Raw genomic sequence first — 19,003 nt, forward strand, 5'->3', positions numbered from 1 at the left:
GGATGGTGAGTGAGAAGCTTTAAAGATCACAACCAACATTCTTCCAGAGGGAGGAAAGGCAAAAAAAAAACCCCAAAACAAACACAAACAAACATGGTATAAGCAAATGCAGGTCTCAAAAGACAGCAAATTAAAAAATAAAATAAAATAAAATAACCCATGGCACATTGCCATACAGTTAAGTAAGTGCTGTCTTTAAGCCTGAAGTTCAACAATGTGAAGTGGAACATCACCATTCTTTTTCAGTTGCCTCTTTTTTTATTATTTTTGTCAGTAGTTGGACTGCTATTGCAAACACCTTCACAACATACAAAAAACAAATCTGTTTGTCATCCAGAATAAGGTCATGATTTTTTTTTCCTTTTTCAATCTGATGGGAGTTTGAAAGTAAAAGAGAAACAGTAAAACTATGACAACAGCACCTTGACATTGTTTTAATTCCAACGCTATCAGAAGTTAAAAGCAGTAAACAGATATAATACTAACAGGAATAAAGATACTTACTGTCTAAAATGTAAACGGAATGTTTTGGTTCAATTTATTTTTCTGAAAGAGGACAGTTTATCATCAATTCACAATTGAAGCAGCATGCAATTCTATTCTTTTTTTTTTTAAAACTTTTTATATTTTCAATTCTTGGCAACGGCGACAAACCACAATGTTATCGAGGAATGTAATGCAGACTTTTTTCTTTGCTTGTTTTTCCTTTTTTTTTTTTCTATTTTTTTAACTTTTTTTTTTAGACTTGTGCGCAAATGACTTTCGTTCCCTTTCGGGTCATGGATATGTTCAATAAATAGATTGTGGAACCACTGTACTGTATAAACTTCAGTTATACATGCAGTCCATAAAATTATTTTTTTTTACTGAATAATTTACCCTGTTATGTATATATACAAATAGATAATTTTTGTCTCAATATAATCTATACAACACAAATCCACTATCTTCCCCTTTTAATGGTTAATGTACATACACAGGAAGTGTCTATCCTTATAAAGCGCCAGCCGACTCTCTTTTTATTATCCATGGTGAGAGCTCTCACGTAAGACTGGGTAGTTCGGCACTGGGAGTTCCAGTGCCTCTTGTCTATGCCCCTGCAGCCCTCCTTCGTGTACCCCTTGGGGTTGCATTTGGTCTCGTAGAAGTATTGCTTCAGTTGGCCTTTGGGTACCGGGACTTTTTCCAGGACGGTGACAGTGGCCCCGGACATGTCCACTGCAGTCTTTTTCTCCGCCGCTGTCACCCACTCGCTCGTGCTGTCACATACGCTCAGTTCCCCGCGGCGAGCTGGGTCGGAGTGGCGCCGGACCCTCATGGACATGTTTGCAGCATCCAAGTAGTTTTTGTATTCCTCGAGCAGAAAGAGCAGCGGGGGTTCCAAAGGCACTTGACTGCTTAGCATGACACGGGATGTGTACAAGTCTGCATCCTTGTTTTCCTCGCTGGGCTGGATGTCCTGGTCCTCGTCCAGAAGCTCCTCTATGACATGTTCAAAAGTGTCCGCCAGCGATGTCAATCCTCTCGAGCCAGCACTGGGCCCATTTAGGCTCTCAAGAGTCCCGTGGGTCCGCAGACCTGGGTAAGCCAAGCTGCCTTGTCCTCTTACACTAGCTTCTTTCATCGGGGCAGCTTTCATGCAACTGAAGTATGAGATAACCATAGTAAGGAAAAGGATGGTCATCACTCTTCTCACTTGGTGGAACTGTTAAGGACAAGAACAAGAAAACAAAAAAAATCATTAACTTAAAAGGGATGGAGTAATAAAAATTCATCTGAGTTGTCTTGAGACATTATGCATTTTGTGCAGAGATCTGCAGCATGCAGCCGCAACTCATTACTGGTGATACAGCACACAAGGGTGTCCTTTGATTTAGAATTTCAGATACAGCAGATGCCAAAGCTTAAGCAACGTTGATACCAGGAAGTCAGAGTTCTTACGTGCCCAAGTCTTTCTGTAGCAAGTATTAGATACTATGCAGACTCTTTATTGACAGAGTACACCCATTTCAAGTAACAGCAAAAGCATAAGTGCTGTTTAGCAATGCAACATTTCAGCAGTAAAAGGCTGCTTCCCAAGTGTGAAAGGCAAGACTTCCATTTCAAGTGCAAATGCAAATATTTAATTTTTAAGATCTCTCTATGCCAAAAATATTTCATCATTCTATCCCCAAGAAACTGAACAGCACCAGGATAAATTACATTCGTATTTTGAAAGCAACCTTCAAAACACAGGAAAAGGCCCTACAAATTCTGAGGTCTCAGCAGGTCAATTTCTCATCTAAAAGTAGAAGGCATGTATGTATAAATACAGAACAAGAAAATGGTCCAGGACAGTATGCTTGCTGCCACACTAAATTTGAGCTGGGCATATTGCTTGCATCATGTGAATGTGATGGAAGGGACCTGATGGATTACAGGGCTGGTAAGAGCCGTACTGACATGACAGCACCAGAACCACTGTACCGTATTTTCCCAGAGCCCCATATCGCCTGTTCTCAAGCAGACAAAACATCTATTTAAACCTAGTTAAAGCCCAGAGCCCAGCATGAAAACTGTAAGTGCAACCAGCCCTATGGATATACTGAAAATGCCTGTTTCCCACATTCTGCCCCAACTTCTGGCCCGTGTTTTGAGGCTTATGTGTACGCTTGGCTCTGTCCTGATGGAGTGAGAAGGGGTAGCACCAAGAACACGTGCCAGTAAGAAAAATTCTCAACTGGCTTGTAACCAGCACATCCCATTCCCACCAGCACTCCCAACAGCCTGGGCTGCTCCTTCTCAAGCACTTTGGTAAGTCTCCGTAGACGGTACATTCCTTGGGGCAGGTTGAAGGAGGCGATTCTGCCCATCTGCTCTGGTGAGACCCCACCTGGAGTCCTGCATCCAACTCTGGAGCCCTCAGTATAGGACAGATATGGACCTGTTGGAGAAAGGCCAGAGGAGGCCACCAAGATGATCAGAGGACTAGAACAGCTCTGCTGTGAGGATGGGCTGAAAGAGTTCGGGTTGTTCAGCCTGGAGAAGAGAATACTCCAGGGAGACTTTAATGTGGCCTTTCAGTTCTTAAAAGGGGCCTGTAAGAAAGATGGGGACACACCTTTTAGAAGGACCTGTCACAGTAGGACAAGGGGTGATGGTTTTAAACTAAAGGAGGGGAGATTCAGGCTGGACATGAAGAAATTTTTTGCAATGAGGGTGATAACATACTGGCCCAGGTTGCCCAGAGAGGTGGTGGATGCCCCATCCCTGGAGACATCCCAGGCCAGGCTGGACAAGGTTCTGAGCAACCTGAGCTGGTTGAAAATATCCCTGCTCATGGCAAGGGTTGGACTGGATAAGCTTTGAAGGTCCCTTCCAACCCAAACTATTCTATGATTCTATGATTGTTTCCCCCTCAAGCGCAGAGTACACACTTTAGGTACTATTACAACAAGACCCCCCAAACCCCGCAGTGACACAGAGCTGTACTTTCTGTCTGATCCCAAGTGCTACTACAACATCCATCACGTCCAGTTGTTATTTTTTCCTCCTTCCGATCCCTGCTCTTACCAGCTCTGCTTGCTAGAAAGCAATGGCATTGTTCACATTTTTGAAGAAGCAGCTAATGCTTGTTTCAGAGCTTTTGAAGTTCATTCGGAAGTACCTCATACTTGGCAGCTCTCATTGGAGTAAATGCTATTTCTGTTTGCCAACAGGGTGCTATGCAAAAAGCCTTACTTCATCTCCTGCAAATACGCTGTGGGAAACTAGTACTCTTAAGACTCGAACATGGGAAGACAATCTATCATAAAACATACAAAGAAAATGAAATATGTACTAGAACGGCAGTGCCCAATTTGTAGGTCTCAAAGTTTATTTAATGAAGTGGGGGGAGTGGGAAGTGTTTGGGTTTACGTCCACGCTCTCCTCACTCACGGTCCCCTGCTAAATAAAATTTTGGCTAAGAATCCTCTCTAACCCATCACAACTCTTCCTTCAACCCTCCGTCTCTCTTCCTGTTTAGAAGTGTTATTGTGGCATAGATTCATTAAGATTAAACAAAGCTGACATCTGTGACTCACAGGAACATAGTGTTTGCTCTAACCATGCAGAACATTAATATTTTGCAGATTTTTTTCATCCTAAGATATTTAAAACATTCTACAGGGAGTAATATCAGATTTCTTCCTCAAAGGGGATGAAAAGAGACACTACAGAGATGATTTACAGCACAAGGAAGGAGGTTATCAGTCTTCCTCCATCAAACAAGGAGACAAGAGGGAGAAGAGGTGGTTCAGCTAGCATACAAACGCAGAGCTAGCGGAACAAGCAACAGAAAAAATAATGCTCATACTCTGAGAGTTGTTTTATGTAAAACTTAAAAGGAAAAAAAAAATCCCAAACACCCACATCACACTTTGTGACCACCAGAGCAGTGAACAGAACACAGATCTTCTGGCTTCTAATCAAGTTCCTGTTATTCTTATTAGAGCAGTACCCAGAGGTCCCAGCCAAAAGCTCGACTCTGGAGGATGGACTCCGTCTGAGCACACAGTACCCCAAAGGGCCTTCCAGGATAAGAAAGGGAGGACACAACACCGAGAAGCTTGCACCCATCAGCTAAGTGCACCAGCTGGAGGCCAAACATTTATTTTCAGGTTGTACAGGTGACCAGAGGGATAGGAGGATTCCTGGGCCAGGCCACATCCTTCACTATGTCATTGGGGCTGTTTACCTCTCGTGGTAGCAATGAACTTGGAGGGATGTGAAATGAACAGAATGGTGCCATGCAACTTCATTCACATGGACGTTTTTCTTACAAGGAAGAAGACAGAGGACAAAGAGGTACAAAGAAACCTCACCAGTTGATTTCCATAAGCCCACAGCATCCTTTACCAACAGCTGGTTGGCCACCAGATCTAACAGTACTGTATATCTCTTGTGCAATTAATCCTTCCTTAATCAATTTTGCTTTCCATTTAGGAAGGAAACTACTGTCAAGCTTGATCAATTTACATCCCATCCAATGACATACAACCACTACTATTACCTGGTGCAGCAAGAAACAATGTACAAGTAGGCTCTGAAAACCAACAACTTTCAGACAGCCATTATCCACATAGTAGACTGATAATACACAAGAAAATGTGTCTGCCTAAAAGCCACCCCTCCTCCTCCCATTTGTAACAGTAGAAGAGTATGTCACAGTAAGATTTAGCAGTGCAGACCCATGAAATATCATTACCAAGCAGATACAGACCAAACATCTACTTGCTTGTAAATGAGTCCCACACTAAGCCGAGCTCTGCAAGCAGGATGTGAAAAGATTGTTCTCTCTATCTGGACAGTGACTTGAGCAATATACACAGTCCTTGTCTTTGGCAGCAAAATGATATCAAGTGATTTAATACGAGGAAGTAATATTTTAACACCTAGGAAATGTCTTCATTTTAGAGGCCAAAGCAATTTCTAGTAGCAGCTACTCAAAATCTACTAGTTTAATGTGCTAGAGCAGCATAAGATTTAAATCTGATTCCATGAGCAGAAACACACAACATTTCTGCTACTGTTGAACTGACTTGTGAATGCACAGTTTATCTCTTACTTACTGAAGCGGGACTAATATCCCAATGTAGCACCAAAAAGGTCATTGGAAACACTTTGGATGGCAGCTTCCAGCCCTTTTCCTCTGCTCCCCAAATATCAAACCTTCATTATCTTGCAAAGATTAAAGATACTGCCTGTCCTGTTACAATACATGCCTTGTAAAGCCCAAACACTAACAGATTACAAACATCCTTCCGATTACACGGCAGTGACCATGTCACCCCGGGTGGAAGCGGAACTGGGGTGAGAATGTGGGGAAAAAAGTTGCATTTTGCTGTTTTCCCAGCATCCTATTACCAAGTAAGGTCCTGCCCCTTTCTGTGCTGGGCACATCCACTGCTACGAGGCCCTGCATGGAGATGCCCCAGCATTTCTGTGAACACCCATGCCTGATGCCACCCCTGGTAGACTAAACAACTATTTCTCATGGATGCTCATCTGTGCTGAGTATTTCTAAAATGGAACAACCCGGCTGATACTGTGTGTTCTGAGAGCATCAGGACAACAGAATGCCAGAAAAAGCAGAGTAGCAACGGCCCCTTTTAGTCAGACATGCAACTAGAAAAATACAAGATAAAAAACCCTCATGATTCAGCCTCAAACTGCCCAGGTCACTGCTCCGCACCTTCTAGAAACAACAACTAAAAGCTGCAGTCCTTTCCCACTCAGCTACAACACCGGGCATAAAAGAGCAAAGACTTCTCTAGAAAAGGGAATCTTGGTTCAAATGGTGTCCCATAGACTGTTCTATACACCCACTAACTTGTATAACATCGATATATGCTACTCTCCTTCAGACCTGGCCTGGTCTCCTTGAGACCTGGCCTTAAACTACTCCCTCAGGTCGCATGAGATGTCTATCAGAAATCACATTTGAGACCAGCTTCCCAAGTGTCACCCATTCTCAGAGCTGCAAGAACATCCATCCTTCTCTCACGCAGCACAGCAAAGCTGAAGCTATGAAAAGAGGTCACCCACCATGGACCAGATCTCAGGAAGACGTGACCTAGTTTGTACTCTACTGAAGTCCATACAATTACAGCTAGAATAAGGGCACATAATTGTGGCACTCATCTCCACTAATGGGAAGGAGGCTCGTTAAATGAAGGTCATGTCAATTATCTACAGCTAGTTTACATATGCAGTCAATTACCTAACTGTACTATTTATTTCAGTATTTGTATTTAATGAGGATTCACCGGTTAATTATTTTATTTCATTATTTTGTTATTTTAAGCAGAAATCTAGCATCTTGACAGGTTGTGTTTCCAGCAGAGAGACCTGAGGAACAGCTGTGACCACGTACTTGCTTTCTGCATCCTGATATGTGCCATGAAAGTTGAACTAACTTTCAGCAGTGAATAGATTCATAATGCTTTAATCTCCAGAAAGGAATGTGAGGTAGAAGATAAAATAAGCAGCAAGAAGACATTCATTTTATCCCTTACCATTTTCTGGGACCTTTATACAAAAGTTCAATTTGCTAAATACTCCTGAATGGCACAGGCAGGAGTTCCTGCTCTACGCATCATTACCAGAGTGTGTGAACAGACACCAAAATAGGATGCATGTCAGCACATGATTTGCAAAGACTAAATGTACTGAGAACAAACAGTATTAACCTTTAACACATGCATAACTGGATGTCTGACGCACTCTGGTTACCCTTGCGGCTATTTATGCAGCAAACTATATAATTACTTGTTATTACTGAAAATAAAATGCCCTCCCCCCCAATACACACACATGCACACCCACACCCAATTTGTATTCTTGTAAGTTGGTCCTTCATGTCAGGAAGAAAAAAACCTTTTTATTTTTATTCACATGTTAGTTTTCCCCGAGGTAATAAAATCTGTTTAGCCATAATGCCGGAGATGGCAGAGACTAAGAACCATTTTGAAGACTAAGATAAATAGGTAGTTTGTAAACTACAATTTCTAACATGAGAAACTTGCTTTCATCTTATGTTACTAAATATTGCCTATGGTACAGCTTCTGAGAGCAAAGAAACTCCAGGAATGCCTATATTGGCTCTGGAGAAGTATGCATCTGTTTAAAGCACTACAAGGGGTATTTGGGTGTTCCAAGGTTTTATTGGACTCTCTCCCCAAGGCATGCAAAAAAAACCCCAAACAAAATAAAACAAACAAAAAAACCACAATAAAACACAAGTCCTGTCAACCAGAGGACGGAAAGAACCCAAAGAAAATAACAGCGAAATAATAATGCCATGACATTACACCCCCTGATCTTTCACAGAGTTATGTATCAGAGTTTCCTACAAACTTTCATCATACCTTCCTGGGCACTCAAACAGCCATGCAAAGGGCACACTGGCTTCAAAGCTCCGAGAAAGAGAATTCAGCTGCTCTAATGGGTGCAGACCAGACAGTCTCCTCATTACAAGCATGCTTTTACTTAAATTGGCCAAGCGCAGGGCTGCAAGGAGTTCCCAGTAGGATTTCTGTGGGATGGATCTCAGACCCGTTCTGCCCATACCGGGGAACGGGCAGGATGAATTTTGGCAGTACACGCACTGAAGGAATCGTGGGCCAGTCTCACAGATGGTATCGGAGCTTTCAGCGAGACAACAGCCATGGAAGAGAACAGATGTGCACTATTTTTACACTTTACCAATGGGAACTGATTGTTGGGCCAGTGGCACACAACCTGCCTTTCCAGCTGTTTGCACAGCGTCCCGCACACGGGGGTTGCGATCTCTCCTGTAAACCAACTTGGCTCCAAAAGGGTGCTTGTATGCATGACACTACACATGTCAAGCAAAATATGCTTTTGTAAAACTTTTTTTTTTTTTGCAAAATTTCCCATTGAAATCACTACGTATGCGATGAAAGTCCTCCTCAAATAAAAGCGCTACCAACAGGTTTATTTTTGCTCATCAGGAGTATCGTGGGTAGGGTAACATGCCATCCACCTCTTGCCATGCCAGCAATACTGTACATTAGCGACACGACTTCCAAGCATTGGCAAATTCCAATTTCAAAATTGACTTCAAGCTTAGAAAACGACATTAATCTGGTTTAGAGTACTTGTCAAGATGCATTCATGCAATTGCTGTGTTCATTGAGAACTACTATTATGCAACCTCTGCGAAAGGAAAGTTCACCTGTAGAATCGACTACCTAAAACTCCCCACGAAACAAGACAAACGACCACAAAGCCATTTCATGAAACAATTACTCCATGCCAAGATACTATCTGGTTCCTCCACGGGAGCGGATAATTACAGTTCTCTGAAATCATTTGCTTTGTTAGCCACTAGAGCTTTATGTAACGCTAATTCAACCTGTGTGTGGAAGAATGTCAGGGCAGAACCTCAGACCTTTGAGCAGCATCTGCGGTTTGTGTTCCACTTCACTAGGGCTCTTTGATATTAAAGACTGTGCTGAATCGTCACAGGACTAAGCTATTCTGCCAAGTACACACATGAAGCTCCCACTGAAGTCAGGGATAATTGGCACCCGAGAGCAAGAACAGAACGGAGCATGTTGTGTGCAAACTAGCGTGACTTGGATCCCTTGTGCTGTGACATGTGTCCAGCAGCCCTGCAACAACCCAGAAGCTGCTGTACCAGTTGAGCCTGGATCTTACGAGTGCCTGTAAACTATTGAACAGCATGTAAAACATCCCACGCACCCATCGGTTATGCTGCAAGTGGCAAGCTTCCTAGGACCTATAGAACATTATGCACTCAACAGGAACATAAGTGAAGCTTAGCTAAGGAAAATCAATGGTTAAAAAGCGTAAGCATCAGATGGAGCAGTCACCCATGGTTTGGGCAGGCAGTGCTTTCTCTAGAGAAAGGGAGGAGAGCAAGGGCTATACCCATTTATTGCAAGACTCTTACCTTTGCTGAGACCCTGACTGTGTGTGGCATTGCTGTACGAGAATACCTTGCTTTTAGCCATAGTCAGTCCCTTGAAATGAAGCAAATCTGTACGTTGTGATGTGCATGAACCAGAAACTGGAAATGCCTGTTGTCAGAGCCCTGACAGGTATTAACAATATGCCTGCATTTGCTAGTGGTGTTATCAGTCATCTTTTGGCTGCCCGCCCTCGAGTGCAGATTTCTCTCAACACATGCTCAGTCCAGTTGTTAGCACGGCATCTCCATGGAAAGACTTTCCATAGATGGGGCAAGGGATAAAAGCTCACACTGAGGTACCAGAGCAGCTTCTGGGAGTATTCAAGTCCAAAGTTACATGGGAACAACCAGACCAGGAGCAGAAATTTCTAAGTTTGCAAAGCCACCTCAATCTACCTTACTAGAATAACGAGGAATTTGTATTTAACAAGAATGTATTCCACAGGAACCTAACCCACCTCACTGGGCAGCCAGCCCTGCATGTGCCCTGTTCGGACAATGGCGTTGTCTTTGGAAATAACACTGTTGGAAAGCTATGTTAATATATTAACTATATTGAAAACACTTTGACAAGAAGTGCTCTTTCACTATCAATATTTTACTGTGACAATGCAACACACCATAGATTTTAAAGCATTCTAGTTTTCAGCTTTGTTTTCCACCTAAGTGGCTTCATGTTGCAATAAGACTTTTGCAATTGCTATGCCTGCTTCTCTGTCCCTGTTCTATCTTAAACATTTGGGGGCCAACTTCGACTGGATTCAATAGAGGGATACAAGTTTTGCAGACAGTCTTTCCCCAGTCACACGTTGTAACTGGCACGCAAGTAGCCGCGACCCACCCAAATAAGCTCACCTACTCCTCCATCCTTAGTCAGGAAAACACCAGCATTATATGCTTGCCTACTTACAACACTGTTACGCTGCTTTCATTTCACAAGCTCCATTGACAAAGAGGGTTTGGCATTATTAGAAGGGGTGAGGAGTTACATCTAGTAAAGACACAAGTGTCTGAAAACAAGCTTCATCAGTTGTGCTGCTCAAGGTACAAAGGTTTAATGGAACATAAAGAAAAACCTACAGCCTTGCAGGAAAAAAAATAATTTATCAAGCTCCTGCCTTCTCCCAGTTGTATAATGATGTGATTTCCTTCATAGGGGAGTATTACACTGTGATTCCTGTGAATTACATGGACACTGGGTCCTTCCTCTACTCCAACATAGTTCACCTGCCTCGTAACTTTCCATACTTGTCAGCCAATGTAACAATAGATTGTGGCATAATGGAAAACCTTTTTCCCAAGAACAGTTGGGGTTCATTGAAGCAGTAGGTTCCAGTGGACCCAATTTGGGTAGACACAGGCACTACCTGGTATAAATCCATAGTGGTCTATTCACAGATTTATCCCAGCCATGAAGGTGGCCCAGTACTTAAGCGGTCATAAAATCCAATGGGTCCAACACCTTAACTACAGCCAATAGCTGTATCAGCACAAAATGTGACCTGTTTCAGCAAAACAGCTTCCTGACACTCAGGACTCTGGAGGGATACATGCGTATTTGGTAATAATTACACTTTAAAGAGAAAGAAAAAAAGCTTTCTAGGTGTGCAGACCAGCTCCTCCCTTCCCCCACCGACATAAGCACATAAACAGCCCAGACATGCCTATAAACACAAGTATGCAAAATCCAGCCCAACACCACCTAAATTTCCTCCTTTCCACGCTTGGGTGTCTTGTTTCAGGCACACACCCCCCCCCCCACTGAAAATAAGTGGCTTTGTTGCCAGTGTACTGTTCTCCCTGTAAGAGCTCTTGAGCTCCAAAAGGTACATTTGTATACGGGATTTCGGTCATTAAATCAACACTTCTCTAGAAAAACTTCGATACCTGTCCCTTTACATAAGTAGATCCTACTGCCCCGCAGGGAAGGAGAAACTCTCTTCAGAGAGATGGGGGTGGGAAAGAGAAAGTTAAAGCAAGAAACATTAAATTACCCAATTAGTCTGTTGAAAACAGCCAAGTGTTCTCCCTCTTTCAAATCTTGACACAACACTGTAGATTATCCTATTCGAAATCAAAAGCAGAGCTGACTTATCATAGATAATTAGTAGTTCTAGGGAGGAAAAAACACTGAAGTTGCAAGAGCAGAGAGAGCTGGTGCTTGTGCTGCTGTGACTCCCCACCTGCGCAACATTTCTTGGAGAACACACTATTAAAGCCTCCAACGTGCTTTGCAAACGCTTAATCTCAACATCCTTAGGTGAGGCGGAACCACATCCTATTCTCCTTCTGGGTAGGCTGAAGCCCACAAGGACGTGTATAAACAACTTACCCAGACGGCACCGCAAGTCGCTGCTGAACCCCAGGAGCAGAGGGGAGCCCCCGCTCCCAATCCAAACCTGCCTCAATCATATGTATCATTCACATATTTTGCAGATCTCTCTGTGGCAACTTAGATGTCCAACCCAGAAAAGAGGCAGGGCAGCTGATTAAAACCTTAGGGGTATTATTTTGAATACATATGCTAGCTCACTTCCATCTGTGTCGTTAATTAGTTCCTGACTGTAGGTTAAATGTAGGGCATGTTGTCACCAGCCTAAGGTGGGGTGGCAGGACCTCCTGCTATTGCCATATGGCTTTTTGTTTCTTCCTTCATTCTTCAGCTTTTAGCTTCATGCTTCTAATTTGTGGGCTCCACCATTATATAACAAAGAACAACAAGAAAAGCAAAATCAGTGTTAAAATAGAAACATTCTTCACCATTAAAAGCTCTAAGAGGTTTGATTTGAAATGCAAAACTGCTTCCCATCTCATCCAGAGAATGCTTTTACCCAGCAAATTCTACAAAGCAAATTTGCTATGAAATTCAGCAAAGACCTATTCCCACAAGTGAACTACTACTACTGCACAAGTAGTTATTCACCAGCCCTACAAACAGACCAAGCAGCTGACCAAAGGTCAGCCTTACTTCATATAAAACAGAGATGAGCAAGGCTATGCCTACAGATGCTGAGCCCTTACAGTGGATGAAGCCAGTGTAGCAGCACCATCCCCACCAAAACCATGAAAGGAAAGAAGATGACTGGGTTCCAGTCATTTTTTTCCCCCCAGTACATCTCCACAGATGCATCCTTTTGCAAAAAATAAAAATGGCTCAGGACTGTCCTCAGCAAAACTACAGGTCACATTCTGAAGTATGTCTGAACTTGAATTACAAGATATGCAGAGTATCCGCAGTTCCCCTGCAGTCATTTTCTAGTGAGTACAACTGGAATACTAACAGGTCTGGTGCTGCTTTGTAACCGAAGGCTTGCTCCAAAGTGTTCGATTTAGAGCAGACCTGCAACTTATTTATTGTGTTTTCTAGTTCTCATCACAAAGCTGTCCTTCAGTTAGCTAGAGGCAGAGGAAATTATTCCAGGTATTTCCAAGCATAAGATTCTATAATTTTCATAGCAGGTATAGGAATCAGAGCAAGGACAAAATATATAATATCATATATTGAACAAAACTGATTAAGAACCAGGTGATATGGCTTCAATCTTGAGGATTATGGAATTCAAGACGTCCCATCCAAGTTTGTCAAACTCGGAGATAAACCTCTTTGAAGGTTTAGACCTCTGAGTAGTTTCTTCTTAAATCTTACCTCTGCCCCCCCCTTTTTTTAATGGAAGCATGTGACATTGACTCACTCACTCATCTTTTTGCAACATCCTTGCTCGTCATTAACATTCCTGCTACTTTCGCAGTTACAATCGCAGAAAAGTTTTGCACTGGGGGCAGCAGATATGAATCATTAGTGCAAAACAGGGAGAAAAAAAGGACCTAAAAGTGAGTCTTCCAAGGAAGGAAACTTTGTTCTTTGTTCTAAGTTCAGATGCCAATCATTAGCTTTTAAGGTGAAAACTCATTTTCAGACATTCATTTGCTAGTCACTACACAACATTTGTGTTTCTGCGAGAAGATGTAAAGAAGCACTCTTTCCAGCACTCCATCGGCAGCGACTTGCCAATGCCACACGAGTAAGTACCCTGTTGTCATAACAAGATGTGAAACATCCTTCCTTGCCTCCCATAAAATCAAACCAATCCTTCTTCACCAGTCTGTAGGACATGAGCTGCCAACAACAACAAAAAAATAATCATGACATTGACATAAACTGTGATGTTTAATCTGGAAAAGCAAAAACTGCAACTTCAGATGTGTTTATTTCTAGTTTTGGTTCAACCTATTATAAAGGCCGGTCGTGATGTTCGGCAGCAAATTCATACTTCACCACAGTTTCCTGGCATGGGTTCTGGTTAAGTTACCCTTGCCAGCTTGAACTTGTTAGTGGCTTTGCTTCTCCCTTGGACTCACTGGCTTTCAGTGCAAATGCTATCAAATAGCATTTCTCTCTTGGCATTTATGGCTCAGTCAAACTGGATTATCAACTCAAAAGGAATGTAAATAGCAAGTGAAGATCCAAGTCTTAATGCAGGCAGCCAGCAGGCACAATTATCTAGAAATACCGCAAAACAAGTCCTGTCGCTCATCTCAAGAGTGCCCATACGCTTCTGTAGTATGGTGACAGCAATGGCTAAAGGGAGGCTGGTTTACTAATCCAGCCCTTGAATAAAGTTTAGATTTCTTTTCTTTTTCATCTCAATAGATCAAGTGCTGAACACTCACCGAGAGCCATGGCCACTGTAAAGAAGGGTAAACTAAACCATATGGATACTAAATGTTGCACCAAGCTCAGAAACTAAATGGCATAACGGACTAAGGAATCCAGAGATCATAACCTTTAATTCCTTGATCCAGACAAAACGGCATTTCTCCAGGAACTGTTACATTTAAAGAAAGCAGTGTTTTGATCACGTTAGATAAGGCATAATGTGCTAGAATTGGCACAAGATTATGCTTAACTCTTTTATAAGAAACATACTACAGGATTCAAAAAAAACCACTCTTATTGTTACAGCCTTAACTGCTGCAACATGCTCTAAGTCTTTTGCCTGCTGAGTTAATAAAGAACATATAACAGCATTTTGCTCAAGACTTCACCTAGTTCAATGTTTTTCCAGGCTCCTCCTGCTGAGCTACATGCACACAAGGGACTACAAGCCTACCTGTCACCCAGTGCACGTACTGGAGAGGCAGAAGTTGGATGTGGAACTCCAGTGGGGCCAAAGGTAGTTTTCCAAACACTGATTTGGTCCAATGGCTCTCTCCTCATACACCTGCACATTTTACAGAAGGTCTGCAGTTGCCTCCTGACTTGAACAGCAAATGTCTCTATCACAGCTCCTCAGTTTCCCTCAGGAAAACTCTGTTCCATCAGAAGCTACACATTAAGCACTTATCCCAGTATACATTACACTGACAGATTTATAGTATTTTAATAAATTATCAAAACCATACCCTGGACAGATATGCAGTACATGCCATCAACTCGTGGCTTGTATTTTCAAGGTTCTGCAAGAATGAAGTTCTCAGCTCCAACTGAAGTTCATACGTGTTGGTATTTTATCCCACTGTGCATGTGATAGCCATAAGCTAGAAGTTATCATAAACCCCCCTGATACTCACTGTGTCTGTAAGAGTCAAACAGAAATAATTGCCCATGAGATTGAGTCCAGTGGGTAAAAAAGGCACATTGTTTCTCTTTATAAGCAGTTCCTCACAAATTAAATAGGAAACTGTGCTTATTCTCCTCTCTCAAATGCAGAGAAAGAACCTGCTACAGCCAAAAACTAACATACAAAACATACAAATCAGAAGACATGAGCTCAAAACAAAACAGGAAACTACATCCTAAGAATGAAGGGGTGACATAAAAAGCATATCCTATGTTGTTAGCTTTGAGGTAACAAAAACTCACATATCCAGTTCAACTTGGATACTTAATTTTGAAATTGGGAAAAATCCTGGATTTAGTGAAGCCAAGCTAAAGGCTGCTGAGTTGATACATTATGAAAATCAAAATTCATTTTCTAATCCACCAAATACCTACTAAAGGACATCCCCTACCCAGCAATCTTCAATGCTAGGGTGGGAGAACACCCCCCCCCCGCCCCCAACCCGACCAAAATCCTTGAGGGACCAGTCCTACATTGCATTGTTTTGGTGCGAGCTTTTGGACACGCTATCAAGTCTCACCTACAGCTGTAACAAGCCAGGATAAATCTGACTTGCAAATATTTCTTTAGGTGTCATCTGAAGTTCAGTTAGCACATGACTTCCTGAAAGCGATCCTTCTTGTTCAACCATTTGAGCCTCACAAGGACAACTCTACAAAGATTAGTTACCTGCATGGCTAGAAAAGGATTCGCAGGTACCGCCTCAGTTATAGGGTTAAATAAAGCCCGCATGTATACACTAAACTTAATGCTGTGAGTAAGAACGATCTGGATTAGCAGCCTCGCTTAGTTTAATTGCCCGGCCCCGCTTGCCAGAGCCAGGCACAGCAGCGTGTTTGGGTTGTGCATCTCTAGGTGGCAGTAGCTGCTCAGATTTTGAGATAGCAGCAGAAGCTTATCTCAAATTTAGCGACCAGTATTCCTCCCATCCTCCTAGAATTGCCTTTCCTAATTTGAAATGTGACCCCCTCCCCCATTTCTTCATAATTTATAGTAGTCTGAAGCTGAGTCACAAGGATTTCTGCATTTTCCTAACCAAGTACACAAGAAAAAGAAATGAACTGCCAAAGTATTGAGGTAATTTATAGCGTAAAGCACTGAGAGCTTCTAGTCGATCAAAGGACTCAGAGAAACAAACATAAGAACAATCATGCCTTCTGTTCTGTACAAATGCCACGGCCAGAAATAACTGTCCTAATTAACTGGTTTCAAAAAATGACTTCTCTGAAAGATACAATATTCTTACCAAGGAAAGTATACAACTGCTACAGCCTTATGGCAGCTGTCACCGGGGCATGAAAATTCACTAAATGAAGTTTCCTTTTGCTTCCTCCAGTTGTCCATGGTACTCATCTTCAGACAGCTGGATCCATTCGTGATGCCTAAATTATGCTGTAATGGGACGTTCTGCTACCACCAGTATCAGTGTTACTAAAGGATTACAATCACGTCTAATCAGCATCACCCCAGCCAACCCTCTGTTCACAATTTATAAAGGGTAGAAATTGCGCCTGAGATGAGGTTGGTTTATTTTTTGGTAAGACTGTTTCCTACACAGTCAAGTCCACAGCATCTTCAATATTTCAGACTGTTCCATGTTGTCTGTTACTTTTGGGTTTAGTAGTTGAACTCCACCAGTCTATAGCTGTTCAATAATTAGCTCCTGGATATTGCAAAGGAGAAAAATATGAGCCTGACCATGCAGATCACCTACATTTCATAAATATGACCATTTGTCCTCTTCTGCTTGGACAACTCCTGCAAGCAGTGCTCCTCATTGGACTGCTCAGAGCCTAGAACTGTAAGCAACATGGCCAACAAAAGACTACATCAGAGGACACAGGCCATAGTGTTATGGCTACCCAATTAACTCAAACACGTTATCTCCAAAATTAAAGTATTTTACTCTTCTGGTTTTGTATATTCTAGTGTTTCCATATCAAGTAGCATAAGGATTTATGTTGAAAAAACCTGAAGTTTGAGGCACTATAGCAAAGTTGTCAGTACACACCACACAGCAAAATGTTATTTATTGTTTGTATCACAAAGGCGCTGAGGAGTCCTCGTCAGGTACCCGGAACAGAAAACCGGGCGAGATGATCTCTGCCCCAAACAGCTTAGAGTCAAAGATGAGACTGAAGAATAGGTATGGATAAGGAAGGTAAACAGGTTTGTGAGCTGACAGCCAGGGGGCATAGCCCCATCCCAGCGTGTGCATCAGGCAGCTTGCTCAGCACACACCTGTACATCTCCCTAATGGTGCATCACAGGGATTGAGGGAGTTGTTACACCCAGCGCCTTCCCAGTGAGAACTTCAGGCAGTAGGTTATTGAGTTACCACTTCATTTTGGCAATACACAAAAATAGCTGAGCTTTGGCGCTTTTAAAAGCTTCCTCTTAAAGGGTGTTCACAGCTAAGCGTTACAAAGAACGCCAGTATATGAACTGATCTGAGAAATGATTGAGAGTTTCCTAATTAAGCGGTGTTTTAGCTTTTTAGGAGGAACCAAGCGCTCACAACATATGCTTGAAAACAGGTCAAGACAAGTTAGCAATTAACCTATTAAAAGCATATATCCTCTTCTAGTGGAGCCTCCGCCAATTCACACAATGCCTAACGTGAGCTTTCTAGTGTAAAAAAACACCAGGACATAGGCACAGGGCGCATTCTTAGAACAGTTCAGCCTTTTATACAAACCAGGATGGCAGACAGGGGAAGTATGGTTTTTGTTTGTTTGTTTAATAGGACCATACATTACACAATTTACTCTGAGTTGTTTCTTGTTTTCATGCAAGCTTACCCACAGAAGAGATGAGAGGGTCTCCTACTTGCAAAGCTTCTTGTAACCTGCTTTTATACCTGCACCCAGGCAGAAAACTATTACCTGAGCTAGACATGCAGCTTCTTGTGTTCTCCTCACTGTAACAGCACAGTAACAGTTCCAGAAAGTGCTACAGGTACTGCAAGGACTTTTAACTGCAGCTATTTTCAGCTCAGCATTGTCACTATATGCAAAGCTTTTAAGCAAAAGCACAGATCCTTATTTTCCACTATGTTCTTTCACATTTTAATGAGTCTTTAAAATCCTTCGCATCTGTGCACTACGTTTCATAGTATTCCAGCATATTGTAGTACTCCCATAGCACTACACTACAGCCCAATGCCTTTGTGTTTAAAAGCACGCGGCTTGAAATTAAACTTTTTTTCAGTTTAGCCTTACTCACTCCAAGATAAAAGTCCTACCCCATTTTCCTCCACTGTTGTATCTGGATTATTGAGATAAATTGTTCTTGATCCTTCTGACCCGATTTACCCTGATTTCACAGCCACATAACAACAGGATCTACCCTGCAGCTCCAGCAAGCAGAGAGCACTGGCAGTGTAAACAGAAGGCGTGCTACTTACAAATGGGTTTTCCCAGCCGAGGTTCAGTGAAGCTGAACATTAAGTGATAGTACTACAGCAGAAAATTGTTGCGAGTTACAGAGCCCTGTAGCAAGGCTCCCTTATCTTGTAAAGAGCTGCAACATCTACCAGCTCTGTCAAGGTATTTTAGAATTGAAATGTAGCCATTGCTTTGACTGGAGATGCAGGTAAGGGATGACTCCATCCTGCTGCAAGGGAACGTCGCAGTTTGCCTTCTCCTCTTCCTTCGCCCCGGGTTTGTTTACACAGCCAGTGCCCAAAGGGAGCTGTAGCATCCCCGGCAGCCGCTGCCTCCTCTCGCATGCCCAACAGCGGGATTCACAGCCTGGACGGAGCCAAGAGCATCCCCTCTGCTGACGTTCTTCTACACCAAGAGTAATTACGGGCCACCACTGGGGTCCAGTTTCCACTCAGGCGCTCGCAGGCACCATTCCTGCCGTGATAGAGGAATCACTGACTTCCACAAAGGCGCTACCT

The 19,003-nt window shown here is 42.6% G+C and overlaps 1 protein-coding gene across 2 annotated transcripts in view; it reads right to left on the reverse strand.

Annotated features, from left to right (window-relative positions):
• Positions 1–235: 235 nt before the first annotated feature.
• Positions 236–19,003, reverse strand: part of BDNF (brain derived neurotrophic factor) — a 40,152-nt gene continuing 21,384 nt past the window's right edge. For both annotated transcript variants that reach the window (XM_071808827.1, XM_065839375.2), the window contains exon 2: positions 236–1,705. In XM_071808827.1, the coding sequence (XP_071664928.1) occupies positions 944–1,705 (762 nt within the window). In that variant the 3' untranslated portion in view covers positions 236–943. The remainder of the gene's footprint in view (positions 1,706–19,003) is intronic.

Source organism: Patagioenas fasciata, chromosome 5, assembly GCF_037038585.1.
Source record: "Patagioenas fasciata isolate bPatFas1 chromosome 5, bPatFas1.hap1, whole genome shotgun sequence".
In the NCBI taxonomy this organism is placed as follows: domain Eukaryota; kingdom Metazoa; phylum Chordata; class Aves; order Columbiformes; family Columbidae; genus Patagioenas; species Patagioenas fasciata.